General features: G+C 38.0%; 3 protein-coding genes across 3 annotated transcripts in view; all 3 read right to left on the bottom strand.

The window, feature by feature from the left end:
* Nucleotides 1–4: 4 nt before the first annotated feature.
* On the bottom strand, nucleotides 5–7122 carry LOC116304264 (NHP2-like protein 1). The gene is made up of 4 exons (XM_031713973.2): nucleotides 6964–7122; nucleotides 4747–4867; nucleotides 1380–1483; nucleotides 5–746 (listed from the first exon to the last, which is right to left on the bottom strand). Exons 1-4 carry the CDS (start codon nucleotides 6964–6966, stop codon nucleotides 588–590), a joined length of 387 nt encoding a protein of 128 aa, XP_031569833.1. The 5' UTR covers nucleotides 6967–7122; the 3' UTR covers nucleotides 5–587.
* A 4029-nt stretch (nucleotides 7123–11151) lies between these two features.
* On the bottom strand, nucleotides 11152–21683 carry LOC116304255 (uncharacterized). The gene is made up of 8 exons (XM_089038863.1): nucleotides 21576–21683; nucleotides 20955–20999; nucleotides 19048–19514; nucleotides 18203–18289; nucleotides 16356–17504; nucleotides 15781–15843; nucleotides 14541–14606; nucleotides 11152–14032 (listed from the first exon to the last, which is right to left on the bottom strand). The coding sequence occupies exons 2-8, from the start codon at nucleotides 20972–20974 to the stop codon at nucleotides 11859–11861; spliced, it is 4026 nt and encodes a 1341-aa protein (XP_088894989.1). The 5' UTR covers nucleotides 20975–20999; nucleotides 21576–21683; the 3' UTR covers nucleotides 11152–11858.
* Nucleotides 21684–22522: 839 nt separating this feature from the next.
* Nucleotides 22523–27999, bottom strand: part of LOC116307055 (WD repeat-containing protein 90) — a 57306-nt gene continuing 51829 nt past the window's right edge. Inside the window, exons 32-37 of the mRNA XM_089038852.1 lie at nucleotides 27022–27274; nucleotides 26173–26300; nucleotides 25519–25692; nucleotides 24358–24480; nucleotides 23835–23919; nucleotides 22523–23155 (exon numbers count right to left, since the gene is read on the bottom strand). Of these exons, the coding sequence (XP_088894978.1) occupies nucleotides 23001–23155; nucleotides 23835–23919; nucleotides 24358–24480; nucleotides 25519–25692; nucleotides 26173–26300; nucleotides 27022–27274 (918 nt within the window). The 3' untranslated portion in view covers nucleotides 22523–23000. The remainder of the gene's footprint in view (nucleotides 23156–23834; nucleotides 23920–24357; nucleotides 24481–25518; nucleotides 25693–26172; nucleotides 26301–27021; nucleotides 27275–27999) is intronic.

Genomic DNA, 27999 nt, shown 5'->3' with positions numbered 1-27999 from the left:
TAAGTCGTTCGATGATTTTGTTTATTGGTTTTTCATATTTGTCACTTTACATGCTAATGCGACACAATCAGATTCAGACATTATACCTTTTCTAGCGTTTTGGTTTCTGTCAATCTTTGCGACGCTACGAAGGAAGCAAGAAATTACCCAGATGTCTGAAGAGTAGAGATCGAAGAAACAAGAAAACAGTTCTAAAATACATAGTTAATAGAGGGGAATGGTTAGGAAACCCTTTTGCTATAAGTCTTTGTTCACTTTTTCCAAGCGTGACCGTGCACGATCCTTTGTTTTACCATTGTTTTACCATTGTTGGCAACGGCTGAGTAAACAGACCAAAATCTTTCTTTTGGCTGCTAGTTCTAAATACTTAAAGATTTACAAGAGATATTTGAATATTCCTTACAACAATCCCATAGACGAAGTTTACGTTTACTTATTTTGCAATTTCGGATGAGCATAAATCAAACCTTGTGCACGGTCAAGACCGGTTCAACATCAAAAGCGAACAAAGACCTATAACAATAGGTTTCCTAACCATTCCCCTCTATTAACTATGAAAAAAGCAAGAGGTGAAAAAATAAAGTCTTTTAAAAAAGAAGTTTTTCGATGGATGATTGCAGTGATCGGATCTGAGGTATGAGTTGTGAGCCTTCATTGGCTGTCACTGCACAAGCGATGACTGGTCTTGTTACTCCACAAGCACGACCAAGGGCTGCCTTAGAACGAACAAATACGTACGGTACATTCTGAAAGATATGAAAAAATATTTATATTACTAGCCATGCTCTGGCTTAAATCAGCCCAGAGATTGTTTCAGGGTTCGATCTGGGAGTTAGCTGTGCCCTGACTTAGATCAAAAGAGAGGTTGTTTCAGGGTTCTACCTGTGAGTTAGCCATGCCCTGATTTAGGTCAGCCCAGAGGTCGTTTCAGGTTACATCTGTGAGTTAGCTGTGTCCTGACTTAGATCAGCCCAGAGGTTGTTTCAGGGTTCAATTTTTGATTTAGCCGTGCCCTGATTTAGATCAGCCCATTGAACCTTATTCAAATCTCTGTCATATCCTTGTGGGACTTGACATGATAAATGTGTTATCTGCAGAAAATATTCCATTTAACCTGCCAAATTCACAAGCTGTGGAGGACTATACTCATTTTCATGGGCACTGCACCCCAACTTAAGTTTTCAGGAGAAAATACCTTGGTACGGGGTCTGATATGGGAAATCATTTTACCCAACCTTAAGTGTAGTGATTGACTTTGCATGGCCCTTCTCCCCCTTGACGTCAAGTCTTGATCAACTATCCACCACCCATACCAGTAGCTGTCAAGTTTTGATCATCTTTGCCCCACCCCTCCCCCTTAGATGTCCCTTTTGTCTCACCTTATCTTCACACAGCAATGGAAGATGAAGAAGGATCTCCAGAGGTTCTGTGTCAGCAGCCATCACAATAAACTCTGCTACTCCTCTGTTTAAGCATTTGGTAGCTGTTGAAATTAACAAAAACCATGTTCATAATTCAGACACTGAAATTAGTGTCCTGACAATCAAAATTACTATTGTCTGAGCACCACATCAGCACCACCCAGGGTCGTCAATAGAAGCCGGCAACCAGCAGATTCCGCCGTCTACTCTTGCTAATTCGGCCACCTACTCAGCCAATTCCCAATTCTCTCACTAACTCAGCCACTTCCCAATGTAATTGTAAATCTTCATTAAAGTTCTTTAAACTAGCAAAATGTGTGTATAAAATAAATTTTAACCCAATCCCCGTTGCTGTACTATAAAAACTGCAGCGCAATTGAAACTATAACGGTCGTTGTCCGCCATCTTGAATTTTTGTGAGAAGAGTGAGACTGGTGACAAGTATGCCTTGATTACATGCTCCAGTTATTTCCGGTTTACCAAACCATGTGCTTTTCATCACTGCCTATTTCAATTTCATAACCGCCTAGAGTGCAAACAATATAACCCTGAAACTTTAGTAATACTAAATAGCACAATTTCATGCAAATTCCATTGTTTTCTATTGTTTATTTAGCACTATTTTGTACTATTTAGTAATTAGTGTTTCACGGATTAATCGTTTGCTCTCTACCAAAAATTTTATTGACAATCCTGACCACCACGCCATTGGTATTCTTAAATGCTGAAATAAGGCTATTACTGAAGAGATAACTGGCTAAAAACTAGTGAGAGTTGCGTCTGTGTTTCTAAAGAAACAGTAATGATAAAAAGGTAAATTATACACCATGAAAAGATGAAAAAACTTACTGACGTTTTGGACACTAGTCCTTTGTCTAAAGGACTCTCCGACGAAAGACTAGCGTCCGAAAAGTTTTTTCATCTTTTCCCTGTGTATAATTGAATTACGGTCTTTTCGCTACCTTACACTTTCGCTACTGCACATTCGCTACTAATAGAAGTCGATTCGCTACTTCATAGAAGTCGATTCGCTACCTCGAAGAAGCACAATCGCTACTTTATCTCAAGATGCCTGTGAACCTCCTCTATAACATTTTGGATCGTTTATTATCAGTAGTTTTAAGTAATTCATTATTATTTTCATGTTTTTTTAAAGAAAGAAATTTCAAAGCGTATTTTGGCGTAATGTATGGAGAAGTCGGCCGAATATCCGTCTTGTGATCTGTCATATCAAACAGGTTTCTTGCTTTCGCTCATTTCTTAGGAAATTTTTTGAAAGATATTTATGTCAAAGAAGAGTTTTAGCTACGAAGCAAGCAATCTAGTGGAGGTTTTTTAGCTTCGTAGTAAAGTAGCGAACGGACTTACGGCGTTGTGTTACAACAAACAAATAGAAAGCTATGAGAAACGAGAAACGAAGCCTTTTTTTTTTGTCTCCGCTTTTGCTTGATGACTAAAAGTATGACTTTAAAATAAAATGGTTTATGTCAAGGAAGAATTTTAGCTACGAAGCAAGCAATCTAGTAAATCTTAAAGTCATACTTTTAGTCATCGAGCAAAAGCGGGGATGAAATAAGCCTTCGTTTCTCATAGCTTTCGATTTGTTTGTCGTAACACAACGCCGAGAGTCCTTTCGCTACTTAATACTACGAAACAAAAAAAAACTCCATTAGATTGCTTGTTTCGTAACTAAAACTCTTCCTTGACATAAACCCTTTTATTTTGAAGTCAAATTTTTAGTCATCGAGCAAAAGCGGGGATAAAAATAAGCCTTCGTTTCTCATAGTTTTCGATTTGTTTGTTGTAACACAACGCCGACAGTCCGTTCGCTACTTTACTACGAAGCTAAAAAAAACTCTAAAAAAACCCACTAGATTACTTGTTTGCTAGCTAAAATTCTTCCTTGACATAAACCCTTTTATTTTGAAGTCAAACTTTTAGTCATCGAGTAAGAGCGGGGATAAAAATAAGCCTTCGTTTCTCATAGTTTTCGATTTGCTTGTTGTCACACAACGCCGACAGTCCAATCGCTACTTTGCTACGAAGCAAGCCAAAATAACTCTGAAAAACTCGACTAGATTTCTTCTTTGGAACTAAAACTTTTTATTTGTCATAAAAGTTCTTCAGTGAACTCAAGATTCTGTTAGTCGTCGTTAACTCGCACGTAAATGAGATGTAAATATCCTCTCTTCGCTAGGTTTAGATTTCTCCATCGACATCTGACCAGAAAATTGATAAGTTTCGATGCCGTAAAACACAATTTAAATTTATCGATATAGACTCAAAATTAATATCTATGTAATATATCCCCGATATTGTGATATTCAACATTTTGAGATAAGGTAGCGAATCGACTTCTATTAGTAGCGAATCGACTTCTATTAATAATGGTAATTGAACTGAGTGGAGTGCAATTTGGTCTGAAATCAAACGCGCGATTACAAAATCACACGACCGCGTAGCGGGATTGTGATTTGTAATTGCAAGTTTGATTTCAGACCAAAATTGCACGACACGAAGTTCAATTACGACTTAATCATATCCTTTTTGTAATCATACATAAGAAAAAGGCACAATAAAGAGTGCAGAATAATCAGTTTAATGTAGTAGAAGAACTAAATGCGAACAAAAAAAAACATCTAAAAAAACTTTTTTTTTTATTTTTTTGTTTTATTTCATTGCTAAAAAAAATTTTTTTAGAATGCGATTAAGAGCTCCTAAGGATGCGATTTGGGAATTAATTGCACTCCTTTGAACCAATCAGATTGCAGGATTTGGTAGTGATTACAAAAAGGATGTGATTAAGTAGCGAATCGACCTTTTAGGTAAGTAGCGAAAGTGCAAGGTAGCGAAAAGACCGGATACCGTATAATTTACCCTATCATTAAGGCTATTACTGCTATTTTCAATATTCTGCAAACTCAGACATTTCAACGGCTTGTTTTAAAATTGGCTCCTTACTAGTGCCAGTCAAAAACATTAAAGGTAGATTATTTTCATTGATGGCAACAAAACACTAAAATGCAGTTAGCAGCTTGTAACTACTGTATCAAGTTGGCAGAATATTACAGTGAAGACAGTCAAACCATAACCACTTGACTTTATTCAGATTTTTGTTTTCTGAGCTTTTAACTGCTTCAAATCCTCTAAAAAAGTAGGACTGAACTCAAACATGCTATGATTCACTCCAGGGATGCATGTTAAAGAAAGTAGTAAAAAAGCACAAAGTGTTCATGGTTAGAGGGTCCTCACTGTAAACATTACAGTAACTGAGTCTGTAATCAAGGAACACTCTGACTTTACGAATACAAAAAAGGTTTATTACCTTCGTTAGCTCCTTTCCTCAGCTGTTTATAGTTGACAGCTTGTTGTAGTAAGTCCAAAATACTTACAGTAAGTTGAGGTTCAGCCAGAGGATAGGCCTTGGGATTAACGTCGTCAGAGCTCTATCAGGCAACAAATTAAACTCCAATTTAGTTATGTCAACATTTATCCCACAATTACAGCTATTTTCATAAACATGTGACCTCCGTGCTCTTGAGTTGCATGCTGAAATTTGGTTTTTCGTTACCATCAATCAAACCTTATCAGTTGGTATGTTTCACATTTTTGACTGGGGGGAGAGAAAAACCAGATTTCAACATGCAACTCAAGAGCACAGAGGTTGCATGCTTATGAAAATAGCTGTAAAAATACAGCCAATAGATCTTTAGTCCTCATGAAACAATTTTCATTTTAGTCACCCTGTAAACTTACACACCAGAGGTGCTTACCATTAAGCAGAAAAAATATGGTCAGGATGACTAAGGTTTAATGGTAATGGAAATACCAATGGATTTTCTCAACTACCAATTTGTTAGCAAAGGACTGAAACTGAAATTTGGTAAGAGAAATTCCATTCAAATCTCAGGACAACCTTTAGAGGTTATCCACAAATCAAATCTAAGACTTTATTTAAACATGGTATATATAATATATAATATATATAATATATAATAAATAATTTACAAAATATGTAAGTATAAATTAGAATAAATATGGATATTTCAAACATTATTATGACTAGTAAAATTTGGCATAATTATAGTTCTTAAAAATTTATCAAGATATTAGAGACCTAAAAAATGCAATAGACCAGTTTCAAATTCCAAATTACTGCTGTCTTCCTTGATTACAGACTTATTTGCACAGGGTTAGCCTCATATCAGTGTTTAAATATTCACAAATACCAACGGTAAAGTAAAGAATGCACAACTTCAACATTACAAACACTTTGAAACTCGATGGACCTTGACTGGAACACGTGAATATTCTGCACAAACTCGAGGCTAACCCTGTGCAAATGAGTCTGTAATCAAGAAACACAGCGGTCATTTGGAATTTGAAACGGGTCTATTTCAAACGATGTTTGAATGTAGTTAAGGACATGATCTCCTTCATCTCCTTCGTTAGTTTATTGAATTCTAGAGTCCCAGAATATCTAAGACTTAGACACTTAGTGTTCACATACCAAGAGTTAACCTTGGTAGGGGGAGATGTAAGTCCCTATTCCTTCTAGCATTATATGAGTGAAAGTGAAAGCGAAATCTGGAGTGAAAATTTGGAAAAATGACCATACCAATATCAAAAATTTCCAATTTTTTTTGACAAATGGTAAGCCCCCCTGCTTTCATATATTTCTGTAAATCAATATGAGTGTTTTGTCATTCCTCAAGAGCTTTACAATAAATTTATTTATTTTTTAATTAAATATATTTATTACATACAGACCAGCAAGCAATTTTTCTTTTCTATGATAAAATACAAGATAGACTAACGTGCACTTGCATGCTGTATGCTATCACAAAGCACAAGACAGACCAATTAGGAACGTGAATTATAAGTCAGAAGAGATAACTAGCTAAAAACTAGTGTGAGCTGGGTCGGTGTTTCTAATGAAACAGTAATGATAAAAGGGTAAATCATACACCGTGAAAAGGTGAATAAACTTACTGACGTTTCGGACGCTAGTCCTTATCAGTCAGTTATTTTCTAAAAGCATGAATACTCATGGAATGATTATTTTGTCAAAATATTTTAATCCTAGTCAAGGCTTCACAAATAAGGTTAGGGTTGATCAATATACCATAAGTTGAGCTGTCCAAGACGTTTCCATTTTTAAATAAACAAAATATACAGTTTATTGTAACCTAGTATGGCCCCAAAGTTCCTAACTTTTTTAAGTTCCTAACTTTTTCCTAACAAATTTTCACCGTTCCTTCACGTGTTGAAAAGGTTCATCAGACGTATTTCAAATTTCTTGTCAAAACTTCAATGCTTACAGCAAATAGAACTCAACTATGAAGAGTCTGACGCTTAAAAGAATATTTTTACTGGATATCTTTATAAATTTTATAGGCAGGGAAATCAAAAAATACTCTAAAACTTGTATTGAGCGAGAAAGAACAAAACGTTCAAGCACATGTCGTACGTTTTTGTTTTCTTGTGTATACAACGAGAAATAAACCTTTTAAAACAAGAAAAAAGGAAAAAGAATGCTTACCATGGTGCTTGGTTTAGATGCTCCTCTCGGCTATGGAAGCTTCACGGAGGAAAAAAAGAGAGTTTTGACGAGCGATCTCTTAATCAGTTTGCCGTCCGCACGTGCACGGTTCTGAGAAATAGACTCGTGCTTAAACAGTCTCTCTTGACTGGGTCCAAGTTTTCGGGACCCATAAGTCCTTTCGGTCATTGTACCGTTACAGTCTCTAAGCCAAACTCATTCCCAGGGCCCTCTCGGCCCGACTCCAAAACAAAATGGTCGCCATCGGTCGCCATTTTGTTTTGGAGTCAGGCCGAGAGGGCCCTGGGAACGAGGTTGTCTCTAAGCGTGGAGACGGAACGGACGAGCGAGAGACTGTGGAAAAGTCTATCCTGAGAAACAGACTCTGGGGACGAGATATCACAGCAGCATTAATTCATTAGCATATTTTTAAAATATGAAAATTTAATATCTAGAAGCGGTTTGTCGTCATAGAAATGTCTCAAAAATACAAATAGGGATCTTTCATTAGACTATGTTTGCACTGCACTTAGAGCAAAGATCCTACCGTGGCCGAGGGAAGACATCGTAAGTCGTTAGTCGAAACTCGCATCTGAAGTGATCGATAACCGACTTACGAGTTACAATTTACCAAGTAAGAACTTGCGACTTACCACTTAGGACTTAGCACCTAGCACTTTCAACTTGCAACTTAACACTTAGCACAAAGACCTCCCCTCCCCTCCCTAAAAGTTTTCGAATTTCTAGGCGAGGAGACTGGGCGATTTTTTATTTTTTAATTTTTTACAATTTTTTTTAATAATTTTTTTTTACAATTTTTTTTTACAATTTTTTTTTTAATTATTTTTTTACGGAAGCCCTGGAGGGACATTCATACTTCGCACTTCGCACTTCTTATTTCACATATGTAAGGAACACTTAATAAAGTGAAAATTATTTCATTATAGGAATATCCTTGATTAAAATAGTTGACAATCAAGTCATCTCTTCCCATTTCTTCTCTTTGATAACCTTGGAGATGAGAAAAAGTGTACCGTGGCAACACTTGTGTCTCTGCGGTGCCAACAACGTATACAACGAAAATGATAGTAAAGAACCACCTGATCACGACCTAAAAAAAAACCAGAAAGAAAGAAAATAAAACAAAAAAGTTTAGTCGTACATATCTAGTAAATGGACCTACCTAGCAAAAATAGACTTACCATATCTGTTGGTTTTCTAGCTTCTTGTCTGATTTTCTGAAATGCACACAATGAAGTCCGAAGTTAATTTTTATAACTGAAATTTTAAGTGTGAATTATGAAGTGTGAAATGTGAAGCGTGAAGAATGGAGTGTCAAGTTTCCACTTAAATATGTGAAATAAGAAGTGCGAAGTATGAATGTCCCTCCAGGGCTTCCGTACAAATGAACAACTGATCTTTACTTAGGTTTTGTAAACTTTTTTATTACTCCGACGCGTTTCGTCGGTAAGCAACAGACTTCTTCAGGGAGTTTACAAATGAGTATTGTTATAACAGCTTGTATGTGATTCTGCAGCCGGACAGTCTAAGCAATGAAGCTCAACATCTTAGACGCATGTTTCATAAGAACAATTACAGTGATACGTTTATTGATAGCAACGCTAATAAACCTAGTAGACCTAAAAATAATCCTGATGACAAGGCTAATGCATCAAAAGCCTTCATTTCACTGCCATACATCAGAGGTACGTCAGAGATCATATCACGCATTTTACAACCACATACCATCCATCATACCAAGACTGGTCATACGATAGACTGGGAATCCAGTGAATGCCTTTCTTTTTGCAACAATAGGCAGCAACGACTTGTACTGGAGAGTTGGTTTACCAAGTTCGAGCCAGTCATCCACTAAACCGCTCAATTAATTTACCGGCTCCGTATAATAGGCTTATTAGAAACAATAAAACCGCCTACAACACCGAAACAGTGACGCGCACTCATTAGACCGATGCCGCCAATTAAGCTTCTTCGTGTAATTAGGCTATTGTTATCCTGGCAATATAAATATGACCAATCTGACTTTTATTCTTCACTTGACTCTGAAGATGACTTCCGCTCAGGTTGTCGAAACGTCAGTCACATCAAACAGTCCTTCTCAGGACTACATCCACCCGGATGATCATATTACTTCGATTAATATTATTACAACAGTTTATATGGACTATTAACAGGAAATTACAAAACATACAAACATGTCGTAGCAGGAAAGCACGTAAAATAGGCTAGGCAATAGTGGAATTTTTGTTATTTTATACTTTTTGGGACACATGGTTAGCGCTATCCCTGAAGAAGTCTGTTGCTTACAGACGAAACGCGTCGGAGAAATAAAAAAGTTTACCAAACCTTAGGAAAGATCAGTTGTTCATTTGTGCTGCCCACCTGTACACTTTAAAAAAAAAAAGTTTTTTGTTAGATTATACGGAAAACTTCAATAATGTACGAACCTTCTTTTTGATCCGCCATTTTGGTTACGAAAACGAGTCCTCACCCCAGTCTCCTCGCCTAGAAATTCGAAAACTTTTAGGGAGGGGAGGGGAGGTCTTCGTGCTAAGTCGCAAGTTGAAAGTGCTAAGTGCTAAGTCCTAAGTGGTAGGTCGCAAATTCTTACTTGGCAACTTGTAACTCGTAAGTCGTTTATTGATCACTTCAGATGCGAGTTTCGACTAACGACTAATGTCTTCCCTCGGCCACGGTACTCGTCTGATCAAAATGACCAACAAAAAAGAGAAGGCTTCGAGCTCAATGAAAGCAAATGCAAGGAACTTAGGGTTAGCTAGCTTTGCCAAGAACAAACCAGACTTTGCATGTATAGAAGTGAAAATGAATTCGGGTAAAAGATCAACTTTCATTTTTTAAATTTGAGATCTAGGCAATGTCCTCCATAACTAATAAATTCAATTGAGGTGCACCAAGATGGGGGACCAATACATTTCACATTAAGTAATAAGCACACTTGACTCCGGATCGTTTATGCATGTACCTCGGTATCGAAAGCTTCTTATAACTCAATATTTAGTAAAGATACATTGTTTCAGTTGACTTCTCTTTCGGAAGCAAGACTTTTATAATGCAGGCCGAGAAAATTTTACGATGACACCAGCGAGTACAATCTATCAACTGACACCCCAGAGGACAATCAACTAGTATCCCAAGTGTGCCCGTGCGCGCTTATTATTGTTATCTTTGGCTTTAATTGCCCTATTTCACTATGACGTCACTGCTTGTTTATGCTCCTAGTGAAAGGCTTTCAGATATAATATGTGTTAATATGTACTAAAAAATATTCTGAGCGTTTGCTGGCTATTCTACTTCTCTTTGTGGATTGATACGGGTTTTAGGACAATTTCAGTGAATTTGCGTTGATTTGACCCCCTCCGAAGACCATGATCCTTTGCGTCAAACAATAGATTGTTTTGATGTGACGTCATAGTGAAATAGGGCAATTTGCCCTATTTCATAATGACGTCACGGTTTGTTTACTTCGGATAGAAATTTAGGCTAAATTTAAGCTTAATTCTCTTCTTTCGAGATATTTAGTGTAATATTTTGTTGTTCTTGCCTTCACCAGCTCGTAAACCAAATTTCATTGTGATTTAAGATGTGCTGTTGTCATTCCGTCCCCCTCCAGCGACGATGATCCCTAGCGTTAAAACAATAGTTTGTTTTCATGTGACGTCATTATAAAATAGGTGAATGAATTTTTTTTTTTGAACTGAAGGTTTAAAATTCGTCCAGCTAGTACTGTTATTATTCGTTACTATTTGTCCATATATCTTAGTAATCATCTTCGACGCAAGCGACCATATGCCGCCATTTTCAGTACCACAAGGTTTCTAGCCTTACTGCATTAAAATACAACGGAAAATCTATGTAGAATAACGAAAATTAGAGGGGTCTTTCATTCTCAGTCGAATATTTTTATTTGGGGGGGGGGGGGGGGGGGGGGAGGGATAAGTCGTATTTTTGTCAGTATCTGGAACAAAAAAGTATCTTTTACCTTTGTTCAATAGAAATATTGATCCAAACCAACTTAGGTTCTTACATAGCGCATTATACATGGTCTCATACGCTTTACATATATGATATCGAACCATTTGACATTTATCAATATCTTTGATTTTCAGTAGATTGTTGTTGAGGAAAACAGAAATTATTACAATAAAGTTTAAACTCCAATACTTTTTCTTTATTATCCAATAAAATATTTTTCGAACAATAATTTTACTAGAATAAAGCAGGATATTTCAATAATGAATAATGAAAACTAAAAATAGGATAGGCTCCAGGGCCCGGTTGCATAAAGCTTTCTTAAGATAAGAGCATCCGTAAGTATTGTTCCAAAACAATAGGCCATTGTACTAAGACAATACTTACGAGTGTTTTTAAGCTTTTTTTATCTTAAGAGAGCTTTATACACCTTGGCCCAGGGCCCGGTTGTACGTAGTCTCCCTCGCATCCGTTTTTAGTGTCGGTCGTCACGCAACGCTCCACCGACACTAAAAACGGATGCGAGGGAGACTAGGTTGTACGAAGCCTAGACAGCGCTAGCCGGCGGATAAATCCTTATCCAGTAGATAAGTCAATGCTGTTATCCAATGAATTTATCCACTGGATACGATATATCCGTCGGATAGCGCTATCCAGCACTTCCTACAACGGGGCCCTGCAGTTTTATAAACAATCATTTATCATTCAAATTATTTTCTGGTTTTTTTTGTTTGTTTGTTGCTGTTGTTCTTTGTTTTTTTTCGTTCTTTCTTAATTTCTTTTGGCTGTTTTGTACGCTAACAAATGCAACGTTACTAGCCGATGGAAAAATAATTTGCATGATAATAATAGTTATATTCGAGCAATTTTCTTTTTTCATTTATCTATATATGCAATTTAACACCACGTTTGTTTCTTTTAACAAGTTGTCTTACAAGTTTCTTACATTCTGCAGTTATTTTCAGATTTTGAAGTAATACTAAGTGTTTTACATGACAGTCATCTTGTATGATAACCCTACAAATACTGTCTGCTCCTTCATCTGTTATGTTACTCCTCCCTAGCTCTAGGTGGGTTATTTTAGTTTGTGTTAATACACTACAAATACTCTTTATTCCTTGGTCTGTTATAATGTTACTCCCTAGGTTCAGACCGGTTATTTTAGTTTCTGTTAGTACACTACAAATACTGTCTGCTCCTTCGTCTGATATACTATTATTATTTAGGTCTAGGTCGGTTATTCCAGTGTCCACTAGTGAGTCAGTCATTTGTTCTACACATTTATCATCTAAACTACAACCCGACAGCTTAAGTATAGTTATAAACGAATTACGAACAAGTGAACGACAAACAACACCAACACCAAACGAGGTTAACGGTGAACCACTAATTCTCAATGTATAATCTCTAGATGACTGTGGATGTTGTTCTTTTAGTGAACGAATGATATCCAACAAATACGATAAGTATTTCATATCAACATCTGTGACTCCATGAAAACCAATGTCCCCACGACTACTACAGTATTTATCGTACATATTATTTATGGTTTGTTTAGTTAATTCTTGCTCTCCATACTCATACAGACACTGTAACAATACCAGTTTATTTACATGATCATTATTATCCTTAGGTGTTATCTGTTGGATTAATTTATTCATTAGTTCTCCATCTTTTTCCCTCAACAAAAGTCCACACATGAACACAAACGTCTGCCCACTCGCTTCCTCTTTCTTTGGGATTTCCTTATTTTTCACAAAAAAAGAAGCAGAGAGATATTCCTGCAGAGTCAAATGAGTGAAACTAAACTCTGCTTTTGTTTGAAAGGGAGAAATTCTTATTCCAGGAACACAATGAAGAATGCCGCTTACTTTCAAGTTTTCAATTTCGTCCTCGGTAAGGTCTAGTTTTTTCATGTCATCTTCGTCAAAAATATATTTACTTTCCTTCAGCAAAATAGCCGCCAATTTTGCTAGTTTATCTAGCGTTTCTTGAGCTATTTTCATTGCATATTCTGGCAATGCTAAATATTTAAGATTTGCATGGAGGTTTTGTACCAAGACTTTAGCAACCTCATCATAAAGATCGGTTATTTTAGCGGGTAGATTTTCTGTGATTCCTTTATGAGTAATTCGCCATTCTAAACACCAGCACAACAGGAAAGAAAATAGCGGAATATGACAAAAACTAAGTAGGTTTTTATTTTTTCCCACGTGTTCGCGTACCGCCTTTTTTGTTCGTTCTTTTTCTGGTTTGCTGAAATATTTGTCAACATACTCGGTTACTTGTTCAGGTGCATGGCCCGAAATTTCTACGTATCTGTCAAAATTGATTTTTCCCAACTCCTCGGCCTTGCCTGGCCTTGAAGATACCAGAACAACGGAATTTCTAAAAACTTTTCCTCTGATTAATTTAGAACAAAGTGCTGGGATTGGCATCTTTTCTCTGGAATCATTTGGATATTTTCCCTCGTAATCGTCAGCGATTTGTTTACGGTGTTGTTCTGAACATTCATCAAACCCGTCCAAGATGATCAGTACCTTGGAGGGATTTTGAATCAAATGTTCAAACAATGAATCGTTGATCTTTGAATTGTCGTCCAGAAGGGGCGAACAATTCAGTAATTCTTGTAAGTTAATCTCTTCGTCGCCATCTAAATGACGGAACTTCAACAGGTAGGCGAACTGAATATTAGGAGTGTCTTCGTTTAGAAATAATCTATTCATAGACCAATCTCGAATGATTTTATCACAAAACATAGTTTTACCTATCCCGGGTTTACCAGTAAGAAGTAATTTTGGATTTTCTCCTTGCATGTCAATGAATATATCTTCGTATTTCTCAACTTTACAACCTGTTCTTTTGGTGTATTCCTGCAGCTGTTCACTTCTACTCAGGTCTTTTGCTTGCTCTTTTTTCTCTTGTTTTTTATCTGCATAATATACTGTCAGATTGGTAAAGATTTCATCTGTCTTTGCACTGATAACGTCATGTGCGGCCATGAGTTTGGTTTGGTTCTCTGTGTTAGCTTTTATTGCCCCTTTTAGCATTTTGGAATCTAGAAAAAAATTTTTTAAATATTCTAAGCACTGCTGCATTCAATCTTCATGACATCCAATTTATATGGTGGGGGTGATAAGTGTAATATTTTTTTTCTTTGCATGTGTGGTTCCAGAAAACTCCATACCCTACCCTGGAGGAAATTGGAAATTCCCAAGGGGTAGGTGGTCAGGGGAAAACAACATTATAAGGTTTGTATGGAAGAAACTCTAGTGGAAATTCCAAAGGCATGGGGGACCTTTTTTCAAATATTCTCCATGGTGGGGTGTGGATATTATCTGGAACTACACAATAAACAGTCAGTCCGAATTTATTCATTATCATTTCCACCCAACCAATCATGTTGGAAAAAGTGCAATCTATATACATCCATATACTATTCGCACCAGTCTCTAACAGAGCAAGCATAAATAAGATCGCTCCCAGATCCACCGCGCGCAGTTTCGTATGAAACTCGTTGAGGCTATTGCAGTATTGACGGCTTTCCATTCCTTTAGCCAGCTTACCTTCTGCAGGATCCCTCTCTCTATTGTCACTTGTAGTTCTCGTTTTTTTGGTCTTGACATCTTCCTCTAAAAACACACACAAACAAACCACTTTTTACAAATTACAAATAAAGAGGATGGTTTTGCCCACTTGGGAATGTCACATTTGCTATTGTGTTAACACTTATTTCAAAAAAGGTTGTTGAAGTCAAAGACAATTAGACAGGTCATTCCAAGATCCAAGAATAGCTGGAATGACTTGTGTTTCTTTATATTTTTCTTCTCAAGAACACAGAGGATAATATTGAGATACTCAGTGCTACTTGTAGTAGACAAAGTTATTTTAAGTCCTCGATTATTCGTGTTTAGATGTATGACAATAATTCCTTTTCCTCTCTCCTTTAGCTCTTACTACCTTTATAGGTGTATGGAAATATAAGACAGGTTTGTAACTAGTTTCTTCTGGGGACTTAAAATGGTATGTACACCTATTTTCAAAAAGGTTGTCAGAGTCAAAGGAGATATGTAATAGGTGATAAGTGATAGGACATTCCAAGACCCAAGGACATGCAGCACAGGTCTACAAAATTTCATTTTGTTTACAAGCTGTCTATGGCAACTTCAATGCAGTGCTTGGCATTGGAACTTGAATGGTTATTATTTCCATGATAAAAGTTACCATGGTTATCTAGTTGTTTACGCATAACATAAGAGTCAAATTACCATTCTCATACAATCTAGGTTTCTGATTGGTTGCACCTACCCAAAGTCGAAATGAATTTGTTTTTATTCCACATTTTAATTGGTTCTAATATTTAACTGGTCTAAGTGGCCCCGGCTACAGTTATTGCACTGTCAAAAAGTTTTTCTTATCAACTTGTTTAATAAGATAGTGGTAAAGAAAGAAAACACCATGAAGCACCATAAGCAACAAAACACCTACATTTGAATAGGTGTGGAGGATTAAATGCACAAATGGATATCTTTTTTCACTGCATTTATACCCAACTCTGAAATGTTATTCCTCTTTATCTGACCAATAAAAATTCAAAAAATCTGGACCTAATACAATGCTTTTTTGGTAATGACACACAATGGTTTCGTATTTCAGATTACTTGCAATACTTTTTTATAACTTGGAAGTGTTGTTCAATTTAAACATATGTCAAGGGTTTTAAGAATTTACTGCAAAGTGCTGTGTAAAAACTCATATTATTATGAACTGCAGTTCAAAAAATCCAAATCAAATTCAGAAACCAACCTGGCTGGACATCAGCTGATGACCTCTTCTGACCTTGTTGCCCTTGACTCAACACTTGATCAACTGTTAAGAATGACAGGAAAAACACTGATATTAATTATGCTAATTACATACAATATAATCTGTCTGGACCATTACACTGTCACCATACCATCCACTTCATGTCATATGCATGTCCTACCACTCTAACTGACATCTTACACACCATAACCTGACTGGACCATTACAGTCACCATACCATCCACTTCATGTCATATACATGTCCTACCACTCTAACTGACATCTAACACACCATAACATGACTGGACCATTACAGTCACCATACCATCCACTTCATGTCATATACATGTCCTACCACTCTAACTGACATCTTACACACCATAACCTGACTGGACCATTACAGTCACCATGATAGCATCCACTTCATGCCATATACATGTCCTACCATTCTAACTGATACTCTAACTAGCTCCTTCTTTTCTCTATATATTTCATGGCAGCCCTTTTCCCCTCTTTTTTACCAGCTCCCCTAGACATAAATAATGAGTGACCTAAGGTAAAATATTTTGTCTTACCTTTTATTTCAATGTTTCTTGCAGCTTCTAATTGTGTCTCATGCTGCTGTTCCACTGTTTGCTGTAGTGTTGTATGCTGCTGTTCCACTGTTTGCTGTAGTGTTGTATGCTGCTGTTCCACTGTTTGCTGTAGAGTTGTATGCTGCTGTTCCACTGTTTGCTGTAGTGCTGTATGCTGCTGTTCTACTATTTGCTGTAGAGTAGTATGCTGCTGTTCCACTGTTTGCTGTAGTGCCGTATACTGCTGTTCCACTGTTTGCTGTAGAGTTGTATGCTGCTGTTCCACTGTTTGCTGTAGTGCTGTATGCTGCTGTTCCACTGTTTGCTGTAGAGTTGTATGCTGCTGTTCCACTGTTTTCTGTAGTGCTGTATGCTGCTGTTCCACTGTTTGCTGTAGTGCTGTATGCTGCTGTTCCACTGTTTGCTGTAGAGTTGTATGCTGCTGTTCCACTGTTTGCTGTAGTGCTGTATGCTGCTGCTCCACTGTTCTTTGCTGCTGTTCCACTGTTTGCTGTGGTGTTGTTTGCTGCTGTTCCACTGTTTGCTGCTGTTCCACTGTTTGCTGCTGTTCCACTGTTTGCTGCTGTTCCACTGTTTGCTGCTGTTCCACTGTTTGCTGTAGTGCTGTATGCTGCTGTTCCATTGTTTGCTGTAGTGTTGTTTGCTGCTGTTCCACTGTTTGCTGTGGTGTTGTTTGCTGCTGTTCCACTGTTTGCTGCTGTTCCACTGTTTGCTGCTGTTCCACTGTTTGCTGCTGTTCCACTGTTTGCTGCTGTTCCACTGTTTGCTGTAGTGCTGTATGCTGCTGTTCCACTGTTTGCTGTAGTGCTGTTTGCTGCTGTTCCACTGTTTGCTGTAGTGCTGTATGCTGCTGTTCCACTGTTTGCTGTAGTGCTGTATGCTGCTGTTCCACTTTTTGCTGTGGTGTTGTTTGCTGCTGTTTCACTTTTTGCTGCTGTTCCACTGTTTGCTGTAGTGTTGTATGCTGCTGTTCCACTGTTTGCTGCTGTTCCACTGTTTGCTGTAGTGCTGTATGCTGCTGTTCCACTGTTTGCTGTAGTGTCTCATGCTGCTTTTCCACTTGCTGTAGTGTTGTATGCTGCTTTTCCACTGTCTGCTGTATACATAATTGCTCTATTCTGTTGATTACTATTGCAAGAAAGTTAAATAGTAAATTCAGAGTTTTTCCAGTATATTAATTAGGTAAAAATTTATTATAATTTTCATGAGTTTCAATTAAATTTTAGACTCGGTAAAAATGAGTCCTGTTGGCCAGTAATCTCTCAGATAGTGATATAGTTGGGGTGAGGGGTAGCTTTGTTTACAAATCATTGCACATCTTATCAGTTGAGTTCTATACACCATGCACTTTGCTATAGTCCCCTTATTGCTGTACAAGTGGTACATGTACCTACAAGGCAGTGTAGGTGTCTTTGCCCAGTTTCATTACTGATGGTGAGTTTTATTATAACCATGATAACTGCTTGGTATCTTGCACACTTATTTTCATTCTTACTGTCAGTAAAGCCTATAATATCTCAGCTTTTTATACACTTATTTTAATAAAGTTAGTCAACTTAAAAGCTACAAAGCTGAGACCGACAAGGATTATGGGTAGATACATTTTACATGTTTCAACCGCTTGATAACTGTTGGTGGACTTGAGATCTTCTACCAGTTACAAGTTAACCTCCTCTGAGCATCCTCAACTGCTGCAGCTTGTGTCAAAAGCTTTACTTGTTGGATCCCAGCTTTCTAGGTTTTTGTTGACTAATTTTATTGAAATAAGTGTAAATAAAAGCTTGAAAAATATCTGTTGTTCAACAAAAACATAATTTTTAACTCACTTGTGTCAACAGAATCTTTGATTTCTTTCTCTTGTTTAACACACTGTTTCAGCATTGGGCACAACACATCCCATGGTTTTTTTACATCTGTAATTGACAATATCAAAAAACAAAAATTGTGAGTAACATTATTTAGTATACTTAAAACCTTTATTTATCATCGATAATGCAGTAACTGTCATCTTAATCTACATGTATTCCATAAAAAACTTGACATAATATAAATTTAGATTCAGATATTCTAAGATTGAAAATCTTTTGTAAGTATGAGTGAGTGAGTGAATGTTAGTGTTGGTGATGTGTTGGCTAAGTGTTGGCGAAGCATTGGTCGATCATTGGCCAACAGTCAGCCAACTGTTGACTGACACGTGTCACCTGGTCATAGATTATTACATGATTACCATACATCGTTATCATAATGCCACTTTGTAATGTTTAATAAATGAGCAGGAGTCTGGTATAAAACACGAGGCACAGCCGAGTGGTTTTAGACCCGATAAAACACGATCTGCGAGTTTATTAAACGGCTTAGAAAACTCATGATGCATGTTCTCATATTGTACAGAATTCTTTACAAAATGAACCAAGTTTGATAGAGAAAATCCAAGTTAAAGTTTAAGCAAATGAAGACGAATCTATATGAGATATAAAACCTCCTTCATGGTCTGATTCCTATTGTGTTTCCTTCATGAATTATTAATGAGTTTTCTAATAGTGTTTAGATACTCTCATCAAGCAATCATGTCACATTAACAAAACTGCTATATATTTACATTTATATTTATATCAAACATATTCATATTCATATCTATAATACAGCACAACTGATGACTACATGTACATACCATCTTGTACACACTTGAAGTCTATAGCAGATGCATTGAACAATGATAATGCATCACAGGTGTCTGTCCATGCTGTATTAAATACCGCATTAGGTATTGCTGCATCAGTAGCATGTTCTATAAGTCTGTTACGCATTGCTTTAAGATCATCTAATGCTTTACTTTCAGGACTGGAAGACAGCACGAATTGCAAAGATGAATATCGCAGCACTGAGGTGAGAAGTGAAAAGTCCCAGTCGTTTGTGTTTCCTGATTTAAACTTTGTTTCTTCATCTATGCTGTTGAATGTCAGCCTCTGTTCTATTTTGTTTATTTTTGCTGCATCATGTGGTGTGTCATTCCAAGGGGGTGGTACTGTACCAGGTCTAACACGCTGGTAAACTATTGGCCACTGTGTCTTGAAATACTCTCGTAACGTTTGGTTCCCAACACGGAACAACAGAAGAGTCAAGCTGAAGTAGTTATCCCTGCAAAACACCAAATTTGAAAATAAATTTTATTATCAAAATTCAGAAGTTGATTTAACTCTTTCTTATAGATGTCTTGTTTCAAGTAAATAAATAAATCAATAATGCAAGAAGTGATTGCTTGGTCTCCTGTGAGTCTACTGAACCAAAGGTTTGACTAAATCCCTAAACAACCTAGTCTCCCCCACAGCCGCTTTCAGTGTCGTCACGCAACGCTTTCTCCCCTGAGTAGCAGCTGCTTACCTGAGCACAACATTCCTTTCCTATGAATTAACCAATCACGGAGGAAGGCTTCGAGGTAGCAGCTGAGAAATTTCGCATCAAGTAGTTTAATGATCATCAGAAAGACTCTATACAAAAGATTTTACAAGGAAAACAAGATTTCTTTGAAAATCTGCCTACTGGATATGGGAAATCGCTCAAAGGAATAAAACATTGGTGCTCTAGAGCATAGCCCAGTAATTTCTTTCGAGACAAGCTCGAGGACTTTTTGAATAACAGAAGTTCAAAGTTCTTGACATTTCATATAAACTGCTAACGCGACGTTAGAAGATTGGCCATAAGATAACGCTTTAGCTAACGATTCGTGTTCACTTTTCATGACTTTTCTAACAGTGTGAACAACACAAAACAAAACAACTTTTCTAACAGTATCAAATTTGAGCTAATCCTCGCAGTATACGCGAAGTAAATATCAGAACTGTGAGCGATACCCAGAAGTTTACAATGAATACCCGTGGAAGTCAAGAGTGTGTGACAGTGTCAGATTTAAAAGTTATCTAGCCTTTTTGCGATTTTCTTTAGTTTTACACTGCATTCGTTGCTTAAAATAAGTGATCTGCGCGGCTCATCTTCTTCGTTTATTAAAAATACTGTCAGACTTTATATTCGAATTCAATCTCTTAAATCTTGAGTCGTCTCGTTTAACTTCCATGAGTCTAAATTACGCTTTTTAAAAAAGTTTTCCAGTTTCTTTTTGCTTCTAATATTTTGGTACGAGCTCGATAGCAAGTACAAACTCGAATTCACTATCGGTCGATTAAACAATGTCGATAGCTAAACTTATAAAAATATAAATCTTTTCTTTCTTTATGAACAAAGAAAACACTTAGTTCCGTCTCCAATAATTTTTTTTTTGGGCATTAAGCATTTAACAAGAACGAATTCAATTTTAATTTCCCAAAGATTTTCTCCAATTTCCACTCAAATGCGTCTTAGAATTATTTGTCTCCCGAATGTTTTCAAGCTGTCAAATTCGAAACATTTTGATTGGTTCTTGAAACACAATGACACTTATCTGATCGGTTGAACACCAACAATAGGAAAGGAATGTTGTGCTCGGGTAAGCAGCAGCTACTCAGGGGAGAAAGCGGGTGTGGGGGAGACTGTAAACAACCAGATCGAATTGGAATTCAGAACTTGAGTTTTGTGCACACCCACCTTTCTTCTCCACTTCCCATTATCCATCAAGGTTTAAAACAAGATCTAAAAGGGAAAAAAGAAGAAAAAATATTACATTTTCCCTTATTTCGCAATCTGCATTTTCCCAGTCTGTATAAGTTGGTATCAATAGACGTCACTTCCAGAAATAGCTGAGATTGTTTTGATCTCTTGTTTTTTGGTTTCAAGTCGTAGAAATAGTCAAATACAATAGTTTGAGGACTTATTTTGACGTATTTTTTGACTTAGCATCCACTAGTTGCCCCTAAGTCAACCACAAAAAGTCATGTGATTGATAGTAAGCAATTTTCGCAGTCTGCAATTTCTCAGGCTGTAGTTTTAAAATCTGCATTTTTGGGCTTGCACTTTCTTGTCTTCGTTAATACGTTTCGTACTATAATTTCGTCATTTTCTGGCAGATCCGGCAGCAGATATTAGCTGTACAAAGATCTACAATCTATAATCACTGGGGTTACTAGAATAATTGTTTGTGGCGAATATTAAGTCAGTTTGTCAAGAGCTTCGCAATCGTTCATATTTGATCGAAGCATTTTTCTTGTAGATCTTCTTCCATCATTAAACCTTACTTTTCTCGATACAGATTTATTAAAATCCACTTACCTGATCGGTATTACAGCTGGAGTGAAATATTTTATTTACTTGGAGCGAGAAAAGCAAGGAGAACTCAACGACAACACTTTGACAATAACGCTGAATAATCGTTTTCTGGAGATTTGTATCACGTGATCTTAAATTTAAAAATTTTAAATATCTTAAAAATGGCTGCTTTTCACACAGGTAGCCAAAGCTTGGTTTCTGTGGTATCCTGTTATAAGGAAATGTATGGAGATTCATCAAAAATTTCAATAAAATCATTGAAACGTGAAATAAAGCCTCGAAATTTTACCCGATCATTGAGAAATAGCACTTCCTTGGCTCTGCGTGGTTATTTTTTTAATTTAGCCCGTTTTAAGGATTTTTTCCCCCACCAATAAAAAAAGGGATTCAAAAAAATAACCACAGAGCGAAAGAAGTGCTATTTCTCAATGATCGGGTAAAATTTCGAGGCTTCATTTCACGTTTCAATGATTTTATTGAAATTTTTGGAAGAATCCCCATAACACACCACAGAAACCAAGCTTGGGCTTCCTGTGTTCAGATGACCATCGAAACAAAATGGATGCCTAGCCTGCTGTTGCCGGCAATCTGCGGTTGTTCGCCTGCAACGCAGACTAAGTGGCTGCCCCGGCGATCAGAGACTGCTGATTTCAAAACTGAAATTTGGAGCAAAAACGAGATTAAGACTAGAGTTATGCGAGCTTTACGTTACTTTGCGGAACGAAACGAAACGAAATAAAAATATTTTTTACATATACCTTCAACTGTAGCGTCTTTGCGTCTTTTTGGAGGGTTTCCCTTTAACAAGGGCGGATCGGGGGGGAGGGGGGAGGGGGAGCAAAAGGGGGCTGAAGCCCCCCTTAAGCAGAAAAAAAAACTGAAGAATTAGATGCTTTTTTTATTGTTTTCCGTTGAGTTGGAAACAAACAAGCAAATACACATACACACAATTAAAATATATAAACTATCTTTATTACAAGAATCTTTTTTTACAAAGCTGTGTGTGGCGGCTTACATCACCCGAGTTCAATGCCGTGACGTCTGAGCAGCCATGTTGAGAAAAGTATGCGATTATCCTTATTAGCCATCCTGAGGTCGAGGAAAAAACTGGAACGAGTTAACTTTGCAGTGCATTCTGGGACTGTTTTACTGGACATATTTCCAATATGGCGGCTTTTTCCTCTAGAACAACCCCAAAAAGCACTGCAATGCCAACTCGACCCAGCGTTTTCCTCATCTTCGGAATAGACCCTTTTCGAGTTCCAAATTACCGCTGTCTTCTAGACTAACACATTCCATGCAAGTACAGCCATATTACTGGCTGTGTACAGAAGCTTGCCAGATGGGGAGAAGCACACTCTGCTGACACTATCACAATGGCCTATAAAATCCTTTACTCCTTTATAACCAGAATCTATGTGTTGTCTTCTAGACTAGCACATTCCATGCTAGTACAGCCATATTACTGGCTGTGTACAGAAGCTTGCCAGATGGGGAGAAGCACACTCTGCTGACACTATCACAATGGCCTATAAAATCCTGGAATCTTCCTTCATCGTAATCCATCAACTGTACCAGACGCTCTGCACAAAGAAGAAAAACAACAACAAACAAAATAAGCACACACAGCCTTCGTTGTGCGTTATAAACCTCAGATAGAGAAGGGGGAGCCATGGCCAGCATCTTCACCAATATCCAATTTTCACTTATTTAGTCTTGTTCTAACTAGCTACACAAGCAGACGCAGCTCCATGTTTTTAATGTGAAAAGAAGCGACGCAAGCGAAAGAAAACAGAAGACTTTGCTTTTGTTGTGTAGTCTTGCGCTTGCGCTTGCGTTGGCTTGCGTAGAAAGGATGCGCGCGAACAATGCCGGCGAACATCCTTATCTTATGCACACGCGTCAGGCATTCTTCTTTTTTTAAATCCATGCGTTTTCTTCTTTCTTCTTGCCCTCCCGGTAAATGGTGAGTTATTGATGGTTTTCAACCATTCCCAAGAGAATTCAATAACAAAAGACACGGCTGCCATGTTGGAGGATATAACAAAAGAACTCATTAACAATTCTTTCGTTAAGTTCCTCCAACATGGCCGCCGTGAAAACCAGCAATATACAACCGTAATTGGCCAATCAGAGCGCGCGTTTTATTTGAATTATCTTATAATGTAAGTAGGGTACGTATGCCTACAGCATGTACGGTTAACAATCTGCGTATCGTCTCCACTTCTACCAAATCAACCCAATAACATCAAGGCACAGTACCTTGTGTTCCAAGTGCTATCAGGTTACCCTTTGGAGATATGTCCATCGATGTGGCCCACTGCGTCAGTGCAGCTGTGCGGACAACCTAAAACAAACCAATCAGTTTGTATAATAGAATGTTGGCAAAGTGTGAACAGAGTACATAAGGTCTGCTTTCACTAGACGTCATTTCCGGTCTTGTTTGAAATATTTACCGGGTGAATGGCAAGTTTTTATGTGATGATTGAGCATGGAGGACAGTCTTTGCCTGTCATTGTAGGCTGGTAATGAGATTCAGGAGATTCTTTCAGCTGATTGATACCTAGCAATAGAATACTCTCTGGTTGATAGCACATGACGGGCAGTGTTTGCCTGTCATCGTAGGCTGATAATGAGATTCAGGAGATTCTTTCAGCTGAATGATACCAAGCAATAGAATACTTTCTGGTTGATAGCACATGATTGGCAGTGTTTGCGCGCCTGCCATTGCAAGCTGGAAAAGAGATTTATCAGATACATTCAGCTGATTGATACCAAGCCATACCTTTCTCTGAGATAAGCTGTAGAACTGCACGGCTCTTTGCATTGCGTATCCAGTGAATATAACGATGTCTGGATCAGAAGGAGAGAAGCGAATCAGACTGGGCGGCAATCTGTCATACTGCGCCTGGAACAAATTGAATTCATAAATCAGGTTTTTCAACTAGGTTTTTTGTGCGCTCTTCTAGAGGATTTTCACCATAAATGGCAAAAGAAGAGATTAAAACGATAAAAATCACAACCATGGAGAATATTGGAACATCCTTTGAAATTGTCTTTATTTCTCGGGCTTCCTGTGAAATGCACGAGGTCGGTATTAAATGGTCTATTCTAGTTCTGCCGTCGAATATCGCCAAATAGCTTTGCCGCTGACCTCTTAAAATCAAAGACTCGCGAAATACACCAGGGCCCGTAAACAATTTTTTGGAGGCACGAGTGAACGCTCTGAGCTTCTAGTTTAGATAAAACTTAGCTTGGACGTTTTCCGACAAGTTTTTAAAAAATCTTGAATGATAGCAAGATCCAGGTCAGCCATACGACTTAAGGCTGAGACGACTGCTTTGCGCAGTTCAAAACTATTGCTTGGAATTAGTCATTTCGAGGTCGAGGAAAAAACTGCATCGAGTTGCGCATCGCAGTGCATTGTGGGACTGTTTAGGGGACATATTTTCAAGATGGCGTCTATTTCGCCCACTAAAACATTCCCACAATACATTGCAAAGCTAACTCAACACAGGTTTTTTCTCAAATTCGGAATGGCTAATTGCCCTATTTCACTATGACGTCACATCAAAACAATCTATTGTTTAAATACAAAGGATCATGGTCGTCGGAGGGGGTCAAATCAACGCAAATTCACCGAAAATTGTTCTAAAACCCGCATCAATCCACGCAGAGAAGTAGAATAGCCAGCAAAGGTTCACAAAATTTTTTGGAACATATTAACACATATTATATCTGAAAACCAGGCCATTTTAGATTAAACTGTTTCGCTAAGGAGCTAATTTTGTTGAATTTTCTATTGGATTTGGCGATTCTATCCCCCACATAAACAAGCAGTGTAGTCATAGTGAAATAGGCAATTACTTCGTCGAATATTTTGGAATTGCTTATGACCCACAAATGCCTATTATATTCTCATGGCAATGCGAGGTACTTTACTTACAGGGTCTCCCCGTCGGAGAGCCTTCCCGTCTGGTGCGATGGAAGGCGTCGGGAATGACAGCCAGTCAACCAGTTCACAGAAATCTTGAGACCATTTGGCACTCCAAATGCTAACACGACTGTCTTTACTGGCGGCCATCCACAACATTGGACCACTAAAACTATACTGTTGGTCCTACGAAAACACGAGTCTCGATAAGATAATGTAAGAAAGAGCAAGGCAAGTAGAGGTGAGGTGAGGCAGGGCAGGGCAGGGCAAGGCAAGGCAAGGCAGGGCAAGGCAAGGCAGGGCAAGGCAAGGCAGGGCAAGGCAAGGCAGGTGAAGTAAGTTGGAGGGAGTTGAGGTGAAGTAGATAAGGTGAGAAAAGTTGAGATGAGTTTAGTTGAGGCAAAGCAAAGAAAGTAAGGTTAGATGAGGTGGGGTGAGATGAGGTGAGGTGAGGTGAGGTGAGGTGAGGTGAGATAAGATGAGATTAGATTAGTCGAGGGGGTGAGTTAAGGTAGATAAGATGGGTAGGTGAGGTGAGATGAGTTGAGGAAAGGCAAGTAAGCTTTAATGAGGTAGGGCGAGGTGAGGTGAGGTAAAGTGAGATAAGATGAGATGAGATTAGTTAAGGTGAGTTAAGGTAATGTATACTTGTATTCTAGACCTTACCCTTAGTGTTGAATGTAGATCAGTGATAGGAGCACCCTTATGATCATTTAGTAATCGTACAGTTAATCCAGTAGATGGGTTGCTTATTGCTATGATACCATCACTTGCACCACTGAGTATTACACGACCTACCAAAAACAAACAAACAAAGAATAAGATTATTGAGCTTCCTTTCAGTGTTCTTACCAAATCCTCCGAAATTCACTACGCAAAGACATAGCTAAGTTACGGCCACACGGTGCAACATTGCTCGCAGTGTTGCGAGCCATGTCACACGACGCAATTTGCTGCACGCAATGTTACTGATGTCGAAAACGATCCGGTTTCAGCAACACTGCATGCAAAATTGCGCGTAATGTTGCACTGAGTCTGCGTCTTAACAGTGTTAGAAAGATTAGGAGCGTTTATAGAGGCTTTGCACCATCACGTGGCAGCAGCCACGTTAGATGGCAGAAACAATACAATCGTTTTACATGAGAAAGAATTCAATTTCCAAGAGCAAATGGATTTTATTGTTCTGCCATCTAATCACCGGCAGTCCAAGATGTATTATGGGCGCCGGCACGGAATGGTGCAGAGCTTCTATAAGGGTCAAATATCAAGAACTGAATAGACCCTTTGCAGTTAACGGTCACGTGTCTGTACTGGAGGGCAAAATTTATGTTTTATATTAAATTGGTGGTTCTTTTTAGATACTTGTAAAGAACTGAATGAAACGATGTGTAGCCAGTGCAGAAAATTTGTTTGCTCTCCAGTAAATTTCACCCATGGGAATCAAAATGTTCATTCATTTGCTCTCAGTGAATTAATCAGCACGTGATTGCTTAGCTGCAAAGGGCCTATACTTACCATCAGGAGAGAATGCTATATGATCAACAGAAGCAGCATGTGGCTGCATCTTCATTATCATCTCTACACGACCCAGATCAAACATCCTGACAGTTCCATCACTATACCCAGCCACGCAATGTGTTTGGTTGATCAAATCACGCTTGTCAGGGGTGGACTGTGGGTGTACTGTGGCTACAGTCTGGCCTTGGTTGATGATGCTGGTTGTGGCTGTTATTTGCGGCACCGGACAAAAAGCTATGCAGTTACAGCTCTATAAAAACATTGATACAATGACAATAAGTACAGTAACACGTTAAACTTTGTATCTGTAGAAATTATTTGCGGACCGAACAAGGAGTTATGCAGTTACAGCTCTATAAAAACGGATACAATGACAATGAGTACAGTAACACGTTAAACTTTGTATCAGAAGAAATTATTTGCGGCACCGGACAAAAAGCTATGCAATTACAGCTCTATAAAAAACGGATACAATGGCAATGAGTACAGTAACACGTTAAACTTCGTATCAGTTGAAATTATTTGCGGCACCGGACAAAAATCTATGCAGTTACAGCTCTATAAATAAATACGGGTACAGTGACACTTTTGTTAATCGCACTTTTCTATTAAGCGAACAGCCAATCAAAAGAAAGCTGCACGGGTGCCAAAATTTTCTTTCCATAGATTTACAGTAATAATACGAAGCTCTATTCAACGGACACCTCTACTAAGCAAACCCTTATAAAGCGGGCACCCTTTAATAATCGGACAGCTGGACGGATGCCAAAATTTTCTTCCCATACATTTACAACAAAACAAACCTGAATTCAGTGGAAACCTCTAATTAGCGAACCCCTTATTAAGCGTACACTCTTCATAAAAAAGACAGCTTCATGACTTCTATACAGACCTCTATTCACAGACACCGGGTAAGGTTTTCAATGATGATAATGTCAATCACCTGTTAGGCTTTCCGTCCACCATGGAGTGGAA

Source organism: Actinia tenebrosa, unplaced genomic scaffold (assembly GCF_029948245.1).
Source record: "Actinia tenebrosa isolate PJP-AT-01 unplaced genomic scaffold, QUT_ActTen_1.0 PGA_scaffold0__85_contigs__length_37466705, whole genome shotgun sequence".
Lineage (NCBI taxonomy): Eukaryota > Metazoa > Cnidaria > Anthozoa > Actiniaria > Actiniidae > Actinia > Actinia tenebrosa.
This window is presented reverse-complemented; position numbering and strand designations above follow the sequence as displayed.